This window comes from Mus caroli, unplaced genomic scaffold, assembly GCF_978045245.1.
Source record: "Mus caroli unplaced genomic scaffold, Mus_caroli_1 scaffold_13, whole genome shotgun sequence".
Classification (NCBI taxonomy): domain Eukaryota; kingdom Metazoa; phylum Chordata; class Mammalia; order Rodentia; family Muridae; genus Mus; species Mus caroli.
In genome coordinates, this window is record NW_028227268.1 from 18657839 (window position 1) to 18671875 (window position 14037).

Consider the following 14037-nt stretch of genomic DNA (forward strand, 5'->3'; position numbering starts at 1 on the left):
GAGAGATGATCAGAGGCTCACGATGCCTGCCACACACACCTGGTGACTGAGTCTCAATCCCTGTAGCCCACAGAAAGGTGGAAGGAAAGAGTAAACTCTGCAGAATTGCCCTCTGACCTCCACACTCAAACCATCACACACATGTACCTGTACACATCATGCATATACAGACACTATATATACAGTCTATGTGTGTATACACTATATATATAGTATCTGTATGTGCTAATACAGAAACACTCCATATGTAGTATGTATGTATGTATTATATATGTGTATATATATTTATATTTATATATACACATCATGCACATATAGACACTATATATAATAGTGTATGTGTGTGTGAATATAGAAACACTCCATATGTAGTACCTATGTATGTGTATATATATATTTATATTCACACATCATGCACATACAGATACTATATATACACACACTATATATACTATACTCTGCATATATACTATATATACTTATACTACACACACACATATATATTATATATGTGTGTATATATATATACATATATATATATAATATATGTAGTGCCTGTACACACACATATGTGTACATATGTGTATATGTGTGTGTGGATATATACACATATGAAGGCAGAGAAATAACTTAGTGGTTAAAAGTACTTGCTGCTCTTTCAGGGGACCAGGGTTCAGTTCCCAGAACCAACGTGGTAGCTCACAACCATCTATAACTCCAGTTTCAGGGGATATAATACCCATTTATGGCCTCTGCAGGCCAGGTAGGTACAAACACATGAATGCAAGCAAAACACTCATACATATAAAATGAATCTTTTAAAAGGATATACATATTAGCCAAGTGGTGGTGGCACACGCCTTTAATCCCAGCTCTTGGGAGGCAGGTGGATCTCTCTGAGTTCGAGGCCAGCCTGGTCTACGGAGTGAGTTCCAGGACAGCCAGGGATACACAGGGAAAAACCCTGTCTCGAAAAACCAAAAGGGGGAAAGAAAGATATGCATATTAAAACTGTTCCATACACAAAAAGAGCAAGAGATGAAACAGGATGGAAAGAGGTTCCCACTCTGTGAGCTGGACACTGTGCTTGGCACCTTGTTCAGCGATCACGTTTCTATCGTGCATGGCCGTCTGAAGCTGGTTTTATGTACATTAGGTCTCGAGTGCCCCTGACTTATGGGGCAGATAGAGAAGGGTTTGCTTTTTGTTTCCTGTTGCACTTTAAAAAAACAAAACAAAACAAAAAAACACGGTGATGCCTTTTTATTTAGAATCCGAGAGTTCCTGGTTTTATAAGTAGCGCGTGCCTGCCTGACTCTCCTAATAGAACAAGCCTAGATTAGCCAGCTCTGTATTTGTGTACACCGTCGGGGTTTCCTATTCACAGATCACTTATGTGATTTTAATAGTTCGGTGTTTGGCTTTTGAGACATGTTCTCACTATCTAGGCTTGGCTGGCCTACAGGACTCACCGGATTGATCAGGCTGGCCTTGAAGTCATAGAGATCCATCAATCTCTGACTGAATTTTTTTTTTCTGGGATCAAAGGTTTATGGCACCATGCCTGGTATCATAGGATTTTGAATGTGTCTTTCTAAGCTGAGTGTGCGGCACATGACTGTAACGTCACCTACTCAGGAGGCTGAGGCAAAAGAAGCCCAGTTCAAAGCCATACAGGCAACTTAGTGAGACTCCATATTCCATCCCTGACCATATTCCAAGGACGGAACAAGAGGGGCTCTCCATACCCTCCACACACTGTGTGCAAGACACAGAATGTTCAAAACGGACACTTGGCCCATCCTATCCTCTCTTTTTGTTATTCCCGTTTCATAGGTTTGCAGTGTGGATTTGTTCTTCTCTCCACGAATGGTCATTCCATCCAGAATTTGCTGGTCCCTAATTTATTCAATAGGGTTGAATGGTTGCGAACTGAGGAAGGGGCTGCTAGTGTTCTCTGACCAAAAGCAATCTCTTGTTCTTTGACAGTTAAAGCGTCTATAGGGGACCCAGAAGGAGCGTTCATGAAGGCGTTGCTGGCCCGAAAGGAGAAGAGCAGAGCTGAGCTCACTATTGAACCAGAAAAGAGCTATGCAGACCAACCCGATCTTGGCTCTTTGGGCCTCATGAATGAACAGCTTGACTTTAACGATGAAAGTGATGTTATTAGTGCCCTAAATTACATACTGCCGTATTTCTCAGAGGGTAATCTGGAAGACGTGGTATCGACATTGTTGCCATTCATTAAACTCCTGTTTTCCAATATACAAAATGGAGATAATTCACCGGGACCCTTCCAAAATGATACAAAGAGCCTTACTCTTAAATCGGTACCTAAGGCTAGTAAGTTGGCTTATAAAAACAAAGTGAATAAGCTTTCTTTTCTAGAAAACCTGCTAGATGCAGAAATCAATGAGGTTAGAGAGAAAGAGAAAACCGCCATGCTTGTGCATCGCTCGGGCCGTTTAGATCCCAAATTTAAACGACAGATATTTGAAAAGAGATGGGAACCTGCCCCGGCTGAGGAAGACAGTCTTGCAGAGATCGAGAAGGCAGAGAGACGGCTCCACAGCATGAGCAGAGTCCCCAAGGGGACAGGAAGCATACAGAAAAGGCACTTCAAGGATGTGAGTGGCAAGAGCCTGTGGACCAAGCAGAGCGTCCAGACCCCTGTGGAGAGCATCTCCAAGGACAGGCAGCTCGGGAGCCCACCCTCAACAGACTGGCAGCAGCTCGGTCTGGAGCAGAAGCCCAGGGAGTTAGTGGGCCATTCCTTCCCCTCAGAGCCCTTGCTCCCAAAGGAGCACAGGGAAGAGCTCTCTTCTTCCCCAGAACCGCCCCTGCTGGACAAGGCTCCCACTACAAACTCTCTACCTGAGTTCATAGACAGACGAAAAGACTTGTCTTACACCATTTTCGTTTTAGAAAGTGCAAATGCTAATGTGAAGAGAACGAAGGGTTCTAACCCAAGTTTACAACCTGAAGCGAGGCATCGAAACCTTAGGAAGAAAAAATCTCATTTTCAGTTGATTGCAAAGAGGCCGGCAGCATCCTCTGCAGTGAGGAGCCTGGTAAATTCCCCTGCACGAGGGGTCTTTTCATCTTTAAGAGACCTGAGGTACCCAGAAAGGCCCTTTTCGGAATTATATGTTGCTTCAGAGCCTCTTGAAGAAAATCGGGCTGCAACTGATAATGTTGAAGAAAATAATCTCAAACAAATTGTCACTATGCCTGAAGAAACTACATCAGAAAATAAACCTCCTGAGAATCCCACTGCAGATTCTAATGTGTCGACGACATCCAACTTAATTTCAACTGTTCAGCAAACCAGCAAGCCACAGTCAGTCTTCACTGTGGGGGCTGATACACATGCTGATCTCACTGAAGTTGCTTACCCATCGCTGATGTCCCCAGGAGAACAGTTTGAATCTCATCTCAACCAGCAGCTGCTGCCCCTCATCCCCAACAACGATGTGAGAAAGCTCATCTCTCACGTTATCAGGACTTTGAAGATGGACTGCTCTGACACTCGTGTGCAAATGTTCTGTGCCAAGCTCATCTCCAGAACAGGCCTCCTGATGAAGCTCCTCAGCGAGCAGCAAGATTTCAAGCTGTCCAGGGCTGACTGGGATACAGACCAGTGGAAAACTGAGAACTACATCAATGAAAGCACAGAAACCCAAGGCGAACAGAGGAGTCTGGAACCAAGTCAGGTGAGGACAGGGCTGGGACAGGAACCCCCCAGTCTCCTCAGTCAGTTCAGCAGAAATGACCAGGGGCTCCCACTCCAGATCTTCTGCTGGTCACATAATGTTAACACAGCCAAGACAGTGAATTCCCACTGTGCTTCTGTATGCTTTTTTTGACTTTTTTTTTTTTTTTGAGACAGGGTATAGCCCAGGTATAGCCCTGGATTCTTGCAACTCCCTATAAACCAGGCTAGCCTCAAGTGATGGTACTCAAGCAATATCCACCTGCCTCTACCTCCCAGTACTGGGAATAAATGTGTTTGCTACCACACCTAGCTTCCACTGGGTTTCTAAGTTTAGAGACAGAAGCAGGCCTAAAACACAGAATATAATAAAATGTGCAATAATAAGGCATGTTACACATTGGATTCAGTATGATCTCTTATAAATATGAAGGCTACTCACCTGGAAGAATGTTTTTAGGGTTTGTTCTGTATCGTTATGTTTTCAGTGTAGATCAAACCCAGGGCCTAGTACAAGCTAAACAAAGGATTCAACCACTGAAGTACACCCCAGACCTTGGTTCTTTGAGTCAGAATCACACTACATAGTCCAAATGGCCTGCCCATTTCATAGCGGAAGTTGGTGCCAAATTCATGGCGGCCTTCTTCACTTCCCTAAGTGCTAATTACCATGCACAGTTCAAGAATGCATGTTGAACAATTAGCCTTCTCCCTTCTCTCTTTTTATTTTATGATTTGATAACATAAATGTCCATATGTCCATTTATCTTGTACTTTTTAGCTCACAAAAGCAGTTCCAGGATATGGCTACAACAACAAGGTCATCTTGGCGATATCTGTGACCGTCATAGTGACAGTTTTGATTATCATTTTCTGTCTCATTGAGGTAAGGACAACAGTACATGCTTGGATCCAGAATGGACCCTGTCTGTGTAGTAGATTTAGAACCTGGAAACTGGAAAGCAGCGTCACTTACCCTCTCTGTCTACAAGTGACGTCCCCGTGTGTTCACAGGTATTCTGTCTGGAAAGCATGTCTCCTCCATGTCAGGTCCTTAGGTAACTTTCTGATTCAGTTTCAGAGGGGTGGTTGATGTGAGACACTCTGGAGCAATGAGTGAGTTCTCTCTCGGTGTGGACAGGCTCAATTTTAAGCTTGGAAAGCAAAGATCAGCACGGGGTCGGTTTACACACCCCTGGGAGGATGCCCGCTGGCCAGGGCACAGACCGCACACCCTCCGCACCTTCTGGTGGCTTCACCCTCCACAATCTTCTGGAAGACTTCTGCACAGTTCTGTGGTGCTCTGTCACTGTGTGTACAGTTCATCCTTGTGCTTGCATTTATACTTTTTGAAAAATTTATGAGTATGGGTGTTTTGCCTGCATACATGTCTGTGCACTACTGTTGTTTGATAGCCTTTTCCTGGGGAGATCACACACATAAACACACACATACATGCACATAATCCACACTCACATACACATGCACAGACATACATACTCACACACACACATAGTTACTCATCTTAAAAAGGAAGTCCATAGGAAGTCCATGACAGACCAAAGAAAAAATTGCACCAATTTGGTGAACCAGTGAGTTTTTACTAGGGTTACCAACAGGAGTATGGCTGAGGAGTTACTTACAAGGATGCAGGGTAACTCAAAAAGAGCTGCATCATCAGAAATACTATTCCAACATGGGTAACAACTCCCCAAATCCTGAAATTCTGGGGCTCCCTATGCCTGCAGAGCTTTCTGTGTGGTTTGTGTACAGCTGGAGTCACCACCAGCTGCCATGGGTGAATGTCTTTGTCAGCAGTTTTCGGTTCAGTGTCTCCAATCCAACAACTTTATCCCCTTTTATACTGTGGGGTGGGGGCCCTGGTGAATCTTCCATGATCTTATTTTTCCGGAAATGAGACCTTCTGCTCACCTCCCGTTTACCACCAAAGGCTGATGACTCTTCTCCTTCCCTCCTAGAAGAAATGTTTCAATTCAGAGGAACATGCCATAAAACCACCACTATGTGCCTGGTGCCCTTGGAGACCAGAAGACATGGGGGGATCCCTCAGACACTTTGACATGGGGGATCCCTCAGACACTTTGATGATGCTTTCTAGCATATTCCTAACACTATTTCCTCAAGTGTACATTTCTCTTTAGTTTTTTTTTTCTTCTTGTTTCTTTGAGACATGGTCTCATGTAGCCCCAGGTTAGCCTGAAACTCACTATGTAACCCAGGCTGGCCTTTAACTCCTAATCTTCCTGCTTCAGAATCACAGGCATGTGCTACCATGCCCTGAAGTCCAGCAGGGGTGTGTGTGTGTGTGTGTGTGTGTGTGTGTGTGTGTGTGTGTGTGGTGAGTATTTTGCCTCATGTCTGTATACCATGTTCATGCCTGGTGCCTGTGGAAACCAAAAGGGTGTATCATATTCCCCGGAACTAGAATCTCAGTTTTTAGCCACCATGTGCATGTCACTAGTTGCTAATTGAACCTGGGTCCTCTGGAAGGGTGGTCAGTGCTCTTAACCCTCTCTATCTAGCCTCTTATACTTTTAAATCTTTTTAGAACTTATTTTCCTTTTTTGGCATTGTTGAATCATGGAATATCACACACACACAAGAATATCTAGGTTTGAAATCATTTTTTATTGAATGATTCTTTCTCCACTGGTCTAAGATACCAACTCTGTCTTGTCCTAGATCCTGCTGTGGTCCATGTAGCAGTACAAAAATCACACTGCTAAATCTTAGTTGTAATTTTGGTAAGGCAGGGTACTGATTTCCGATCTGTTTTTCTACACGTTGTGTAACTATTCTTAAAGTTTCCCTACTAAATGTCAGCTGGTCTTATTTTTGTTTAAAAAAAAAAGAGGAGGAAGATGGGGAAGATGAAGAAGAACAACAACAAGAAGAGAAGAAGAAGAAGAAGAAGAAGAAGAAGAAGAAGAAGAAGAAGAAGAAGAAGAAGAAGAAGAAGAAGAAGAAGAAGAAGAAAAGAAGGTAGAACAAGAACAAAACAAAAAGAAGAACAAAAAGAACAAGAACAAGAACAAGAAGGAGGAGGAGGAGAGGAAGAAGAAGAGGATGAAGAAACAAGAACTAGAAGAACAAGAAAAAGAGGAAGAAAGGAAATATAAGGATTGTGGAGATTGCTTAGTGGTTAAAGCAGTTTCCACACAAACATGGACATCAGGCTTTAGTTCTCAGGACCTAGGAAAATTACAATCAGGCCTGAAGGCATGGCAGCCACCTGTAATTCCCACTCCCAAACGCAGAAAAAGAATTTTACAAGAACAAGCTGGATCATGAGATTAGTCATATCAGTGAGCTCTAGATTGGATAACCCCTGAATCTGTGGATAAAATGGAAGAGCTTAACTTCAAGCCTCTGTAAGCATTCACACAACGCACATGTCCCCATACACATGCAAGCACACATATTTGCCACATACACACAGCATAAACATGAGCACACAGAGAAAGCAGGGAGAAGATTCGATTTAATAGAATGACATGGCATTTACAGGGCTACTTTGATGATCGATACCTCTCTAACACTGCCGCTCCTGCAACCTCTTCTTCTTCCCCCAACCCCCTTATCTTTGGGATTAAACCCAGGCTTTGGAAAACACTCTACCACTGAGATACATCCCTAAGCTTGCGTTGTTTTAGTTTGACTTGGGGTTTTTAGAGACAGAAACTCACTCTGTGGCCTAGGCTGGATCGACACATCTCTTAATGCTCTCCGGAAGAATGGAGAGTTTTAATTAGAGAACTTACTCATTTTAAGTTCCATTTACTCCGAGACACTCTTGCCTATCTTCATAGCTATCATAAAAATGGGATCTTACAGTTTCTGGTTTGTATTGGGAAGTCCACTGGGGTTGGTATGTTGATCTCCTATTTTGTGATACCAACAGTATTGAATCCTCATATTCTAGTGAAATGCTAGTTGATTGTTTTACTCTTTTGGCTGTGCATTGTTTTCAATTACTAATGATGGGTTTGCTCCTTTCTCCTGAATACCAGGTTTATTTTCCTTCTCATACTTCAGGACTTCCCCCAAGAGACGCGTACCTTGTAGCTGTAATAAGAGGCACTTTGCTTTTGTTCTTCTGGAAGACACTTGGAGGAGTTAAATGCTGTTTCTTACTTTGAGTTTTAAGAGGTTTTATTAGGACTTGTTGCTTGTTACATAAACCAGTCAGTACACTGTACTAAGTGGCAGCCTTGTGCGAAGCCTGGAGCAAGGTGTTACGGGAGAGAAGACTAGCACAGCAGATGTCAGATAAAAGGGATGAATGTAAACGCAAAGACAGAAATCATTGATGTAATCACAATAATGTTTTCCTCCAAAACAGATTTATTCTCATAGAACAGCAAAAGAGGGAGATGAAGAAAAGTCCTCCAGGTAAATGTAAGGTTGGCAGTCGTTCCGGAAGAAGCTGAGGGTTAGTGGAGAGCTTGGCTCTCTCTCTCTCTCTCTCTCTCTCTCTCTCTCTCTCTCTCTCTCTCTCTCTCTCTCTCATTTAACCCCCTCACTCAGCAGTGGGGAAACTCAGGAAGAACGCTCTCTCCTGATGCCTTGCCTGGCTCCCCAAAATAGCAGGCATACCTAGGCCTAGCAAGAAGGCCTCCAGTGTCACCATCTCTTTAAGGACAGAAGGTTGGGCTGTACCCATTCTACTGTTGGTAGCATCAGGGATTCACTATGCAGCCAAGGCTAGCCTCAAACCTTGTTTAAACTTGCCAGGTACTGGAATTAGATATGATCCAACATGCCCAACTAGCTATGTCCTTTAAACTGTTCTCACGACTCACTCCTCAGAGGCAGTCTGCAGGGTGAAATTCGGAGTTTATGAGCTGAGCTGTGGACTTGGTGCTAGGCAAACAGGAGTGCCCCCTCCCTCACCTCAGAAACTCTGTATGTGAGAGTTTGTCTAAAGGCACCAATAGGAAAGGCTCTGAACAGCAAAATGCTTCTGTCCAGGGTGGTTTCTTCAAAGAGAAAAGCTAGTCCACAGGGGTAAGTGGGGCTCTAGTCATGCTGGCACTGTGGCTATGCTCCAGGACAACCCATAGACAAAGATCTCCCCTGGGGCCTTGTGGGGCCTCAGAACAAAAGTTCCTAGAAGCCAGGCATGCATGGAATTGTTCTCAAGTCCCAGGGTGTGGGTGATATTTGTTATGAAAAGAGCTGAGGTGTCTCCGAGGAGAGAGAGACACACACAAAATGACTTAATCACTAACTGTCTTCTGTGTTTTCTTCCAAGGTATAAAAAAAACTACTACAAGATCACTGAGACTCAGGTAAGCTTGAGACTGGGTGCTGTGGCTGTGGAGTGATGATTGGCGGAACCAATGTCTCCCCTTCTGTTTTCTAGGATGGGTTTTTCTGGCTAAGGTGCCCACTGTGGCTTAGAGACATGTATAGGCCTCTGCACGATACCCGAAAGAAAAACATGGCTCAAGACCTACAGGACAGGGAGTCATCTGGAGAGGAGGAGATTTTCAATAAGGATGTACCAAGGTAAATGTCTAGCTCAATGAGAAGATAAGGGCAAGTTCCTCATCTCAAAGATTAAAAGCCTTGGCATTGTTCTTCCAGGGAGTTCAAGAAAAGATCCTCGGTGAGATCGTCCGCAGGAGAGAGTGAAATAATCGAAGCCCCACGGTGATCTGCTATCATTTATTAATAAATTATTTTTTGTAGATTTGTGAGTATCAAAGGCTTTTGTACTCCAGTACATGAAAATTGATGCACAGCACTTGAGGGTGTGGGCCAGTCAGATGGCTTGTCATAGATGAGCAGATGTCATTCAAGCCCCGTGACCTAAGTTTGATCCAGAATTCAAGTGGAAAAAAAAAAAGCAGCTTCATGCTCCATCTTTATCCCTGTGCATCTTGTAGGCAGAACAGATTTTGAGTTGAAGGTTTTTGTGGGTGGGTTGATGTCCCTCTCCTACTGGAATTCCTGACTGGCTCCAGGAAGTGACGACTTCAGTCTCTATAGGAACCTCAGCTAGAGTCACTCCCATAGACTCCCCAGAGTATCCCCCATCCCAGGTCTCCAGCCAGAGATGCCCCCCCCATCAATTGCCATGCTCACTCCCAACCCTCTCCCACACCCCCACCCCCAACACCTGATCACGATCCCCATTCTCCTCCTTGCTCTCTCTCACCCAGTTCCCTCCCTCCATCCACCTCTGATGACTATTTTGTTTTCCCTTCTGAGTGAGATTCAAACATCCTCCCTTGGGCCCCCTTATCACTCAGTTTCTTTGGGTCTATGGGTTGTAGTGTCACATCCACCCCGACCAACAGGAAAGACACAACACCACGTTGTCCTTCTTCAAGCAGGTTTATTCAGGAACACTTCACATTGTAATGCAGGAACAGGAATCCCCTAAACAACCCTGGGGCGTGCCTTAAATACCCTACTGACTCCTCCCAATCACCCCAGTCATATAGCGGCAGTCCATTGGTTCACAGCAAATGATGACACCTCAGGCGAGCTGACGAGGCATGGAGTCTGCTCAGTGCAGGCAGCTGGGATGTGGCTAAGTCTGAGGTAATGAGGAAGTCAGGCACAGGTCATAAGACCTGGCAGCCATCCCCGGGCGCCATCTTGGGGCGGTGGCCACACCCGCTCCTCACATTGTAGCATGGTTATCCTGGATTTTATGGCTAATGTCCACTTATAAGTGAGTGCATACCATACTTTCTGGGTCTGGGTTTCCTCACTCAGGATTATATTCTCAGATTCAATCCATTTGCCTTTGAATTTCATTATGTCTTTGTTTTTAATAGCTGAATATTATTCCATTGTGTAGATATACCACATTTTCTGTATCCATTCTTCAGTTGAGGGACATCTAGGTTGCTGCCAGTTTCTGGTTATTACAAATAAAGCTGTTATGAACATATTTGAGCAAGTGTCCTTCTGGTATGGTGGAGCATCTTTTGGGTATGTGCTCAGGAGTGGTATAGCTGGGTCTTGAGGTAGAACTATTCCCAATTTTCTGAGAAGCTGCCAAATTGATTTCCAAAGTAGCTATACAACGTACATTCCCACCAGCAATGGAGAAATGTTCCCCATGCTCCACACCCTTGCTAGTATGTGCTGTCATGTGGGAAGCCGCAAACGCCATTACAAGATGGCGCTGGTTTCAATATGCCGATGCCCATGAATATGGGTAAACAACCAATGTGCACATGTGCCATAGAGTTTTTTGCTGAGTCACTGCCTAGCACGAGGCATGTAAATGAGGTACTGAAAGCATAACCAATCAGGTATAGACACACCTCTCCTAGGCCTATATAAGCAGCGCCAGTTCTGGGGCTCGGGGTCTTTCGCCTTCGCAGTCAATGCTCTCCCAATAAACGTGTTGCAGAAAGATCCTGCTGTGGCGTCTTTCTTGCTGGAGAGTCAGGCGTCTCACAATGTGGTGCTGAAACCCGGGAAGTAACATCTTCAGGCATGAGCGAAGATCCCCTGTTACAGGGAGGATTCAGAACTGCATCACGGGGATTGAGCGGTTAATGAAGTGTTCCCATAAAGCAGTCTGTTGAGAAGGATTCAACTGCGTGGATTCAGAACTCTTCAGCTGGGGAACAGGGGTACTGGTAAGTAAAAAGAAATTAATGTAAGTCTCTGAGAGGTATGCTTTCCTACGGAATAGATCCGGTAATTGTCACTGGGGTTGTGTTGCTTGCTTGCTTTCTTGCCTTGATATTATGCTATTGCCTTAATTTTCTTTTTTTTCTTTCCATTTTTTTTTATATTTTTTTATTACATATTTTCCTCAATTACATTTCCAATGCTATCCCAAAAGTCCCCCATACCCCCCCCCCCATATTACCTTAATTTTCATCGCCCTGGACACAAGTGTATCTGCTGGGAGTAGCTCGGCAGACACATAAGATCATAAAGTGAGTGTAGATAAACTCGTGAGTCAACCTTGGGGCTAAGAACCTCATGTAGATAAGTGAGTATCTCAAGGACGCTTCTGTCCAGGACGAGTATGGGTACTGGCCAGTCTACACCATTAGTGGGGCTGGTGCAAGCCTTGCTCAGAGAACGAGGTTTAAAGATTTCTGAGGGCTGGTGAGATGGCTCAGCAGGTAAGAGCACCCGACTGCTCTTCCAAAGGTCCAGAGTTCAAATCCCAGCAACCACATGGTGGCTCACAACCATCCGTAACGAGATCTGACTCCCTCTTCTGGAGTGTCTGAAGACAGCTACAGTGTACTTACATATAATAAATAATAAATCTTAAAAAAAAAAGATTTCTGAAAGTACAGTGAGGGGATTCTTAAAAGAAATAGACAGACTCGCTCCTTGGTTTGCCCCAACTGGGTCGCTGATGCTACCTAGTTGGGAAAAGTTAGGGAGAGATATAGCGAAAGAGGAGGCAGAAGAGAAAGTGAAAGCAGGAACAAGGCCGTTATGGAAGCTGATTAAGGCTTGTATCCAGGACAAGAAATGTGAGCCAGCTGTTAAGGAAGGGCAGCAACTTTTACAGGAGCACCAGGAGAGTATGTCAGAAACAGAGAGAGATGAAAAAGAAGGCGCACGCAGAAAAATAAGTAATATAAAAGATATAAAAAGAGAAAAAGAAAAGAAACTAAAATATAAAGATACAAAAGATAATATAAAATATAAAGATATAAAAGATAATATAAAAAATGAAGAACAAAAAATTAAGTCAATTTACCCCCCTCTCAAGGGGGGACTTTGAGTTATTAGAATTATCTAGTTCGGAAGACTCGGAACTATCAGGAGGGGAGGAGGAAGATTTGGAGGAGGCTGATGCAGAGTATGAGGCAGAGAGATACGGGCCCATAGGGAGGAGTACAACGGCTCCCCCACCACCTCCGCCTTATACAGAAAAGAAAACAATTGGCAGTGGCCACTCTTTTTGCACCCCTAAAGGGTTGTGTAAAATATGTCAGGCTTTTCCTGTTTTTCAGGATCAAGCTCAACAGTGATATTATGAGCCAATATCGCATAAACAAGTGAAAGATTTAGCAGAGTCAGTAAGGACCTATGGAGTCAATGCTTCTTTTACTCAGTCCCAAATTGATAGACTGGCTCACCATGCAATGACTCCTTCTGATTGGATGAGTGTGGTAAAAGCATGTCTTACTATGGAACAGTATCTAGATTGGAAGTCTATATGGCATGATCTGTGTTTGAGTCAGGCCCGTGCTAATGCCGCTGCAGGGCAACAAGCATGGAGCTTTGAGATGCTTACAGGTCAGGGTTTGTGGACAAACAATCAATTAGGACACCCAGTGCAAGTCTATGATCAGATCAGTCAGGCAGCAGTGAAAGCTTGGAAAGCATTGCCTAATTGAGGAGAGGTATCTGGTAATCTGACAAAAATTATTCAGGGAGCTAATGAGCCATTCTCTGAATTTGTGGCTCACATGATGGAAGCAGCAGGACGCATATTTGGTGATTCTGAGGCCACAATGTCGTTAATTGAACAATTAGTTTATGAGCAATGTACCAAGGAATGCAGAAATGGTATCACACCTTGGAAAGGGAAAGGACTATAGGCGTGGATGAAAGCTGTAGAGAAATAGGAGGACCCCTTTCAAATGCAGGGCTGGCTGCCACAGTTTTGATGGCACAAACAAAAGGAATAACCTGCTATAATTGTGGAAAAACAGGTCATGTGCAAAAGCAGTGTACAAAGGATGGAAAGAATAGGTTTAAAAGGAAACTACCAGGCATTTGCTCAAAATGTGGGAAAGAAAGACATTGGGTAAATGAATGCAGATCAACCAGAGACGTAACAGGAAGGCCTCAGTTTAAAGTGGAACAGCCAAAAAACGGAGTGAAGGGCCCCCGTCCCCAGGGCCCCCAAATGTATGGGGCACTTCAAACCACAGTGTCCATGAGGCCACCCAAAGACTGAGGAGAGCCACTCCGGGTTCAGCAGGATTGGACGTCTGTGCCACCTCCAGAATAATTCTTTTGCCACAAATGGGGTGCCAACCTATTCCCTCAGATTTTAGAGGTCCCTTACTGAAGGATATAGTGGGCCTACTGTTGGGAAGGTCCTCTTCTGCTTTGAAAGGATTGGTGATACATCCCGGAGTTATACACTCAGAATATGAAGGACAAGTTAAGATTATGTGTTCTGCACTCCGAGGCATCATGGCCATTTCTCCTGGAGATCGCATTGCTCAATTGTTGATTCTTCCTAGTTTGTATAACATGTTCTCTAGTAACCAGAATCCCAGAAGGGATAAGGGACTTGGTTCTACAGGAACTAATGTGGCCTACATATCTTTAGATTTGGATAATCATCC

At 44.1% G+C, this 14037-nt stretch overlaps 1 protein-coding gene across 1 annotated transcript in view; it reads left to right on the forward strand.

Moving 5' to 3' along the window:
• Positions 1-9392, forward strand: part of LOC110304565 (uncharacterized) — a 53744-nt gene extending 44352 nt beyond the window's left edge. Inside the window, exons 9-14 of the mRNA XM_021175963.3 lie at positions 1990-3713; positions 4494-4598; positions 8076-8125; positions 8988-9024; positions 9099-9244; positions 9323-9392. Coding sequence (XP_021031622.3) covers positions 1990-3713; positions 4494-4598; positions 8076-8125; positions 8988-9024; positions 9099-9244; positions 9323-9392 — 2132 coding nt within the window. The remainder of the gene's footprint in view (positions 1-1989; positions 3714-4493; positions 4599-8075; positions 8126-8987; positions 9025-9098; positions 9245-9322) is intronic.
• The last annotated feature ends 4645 nt before the right edge of the window (positions 9393-14037 follow it).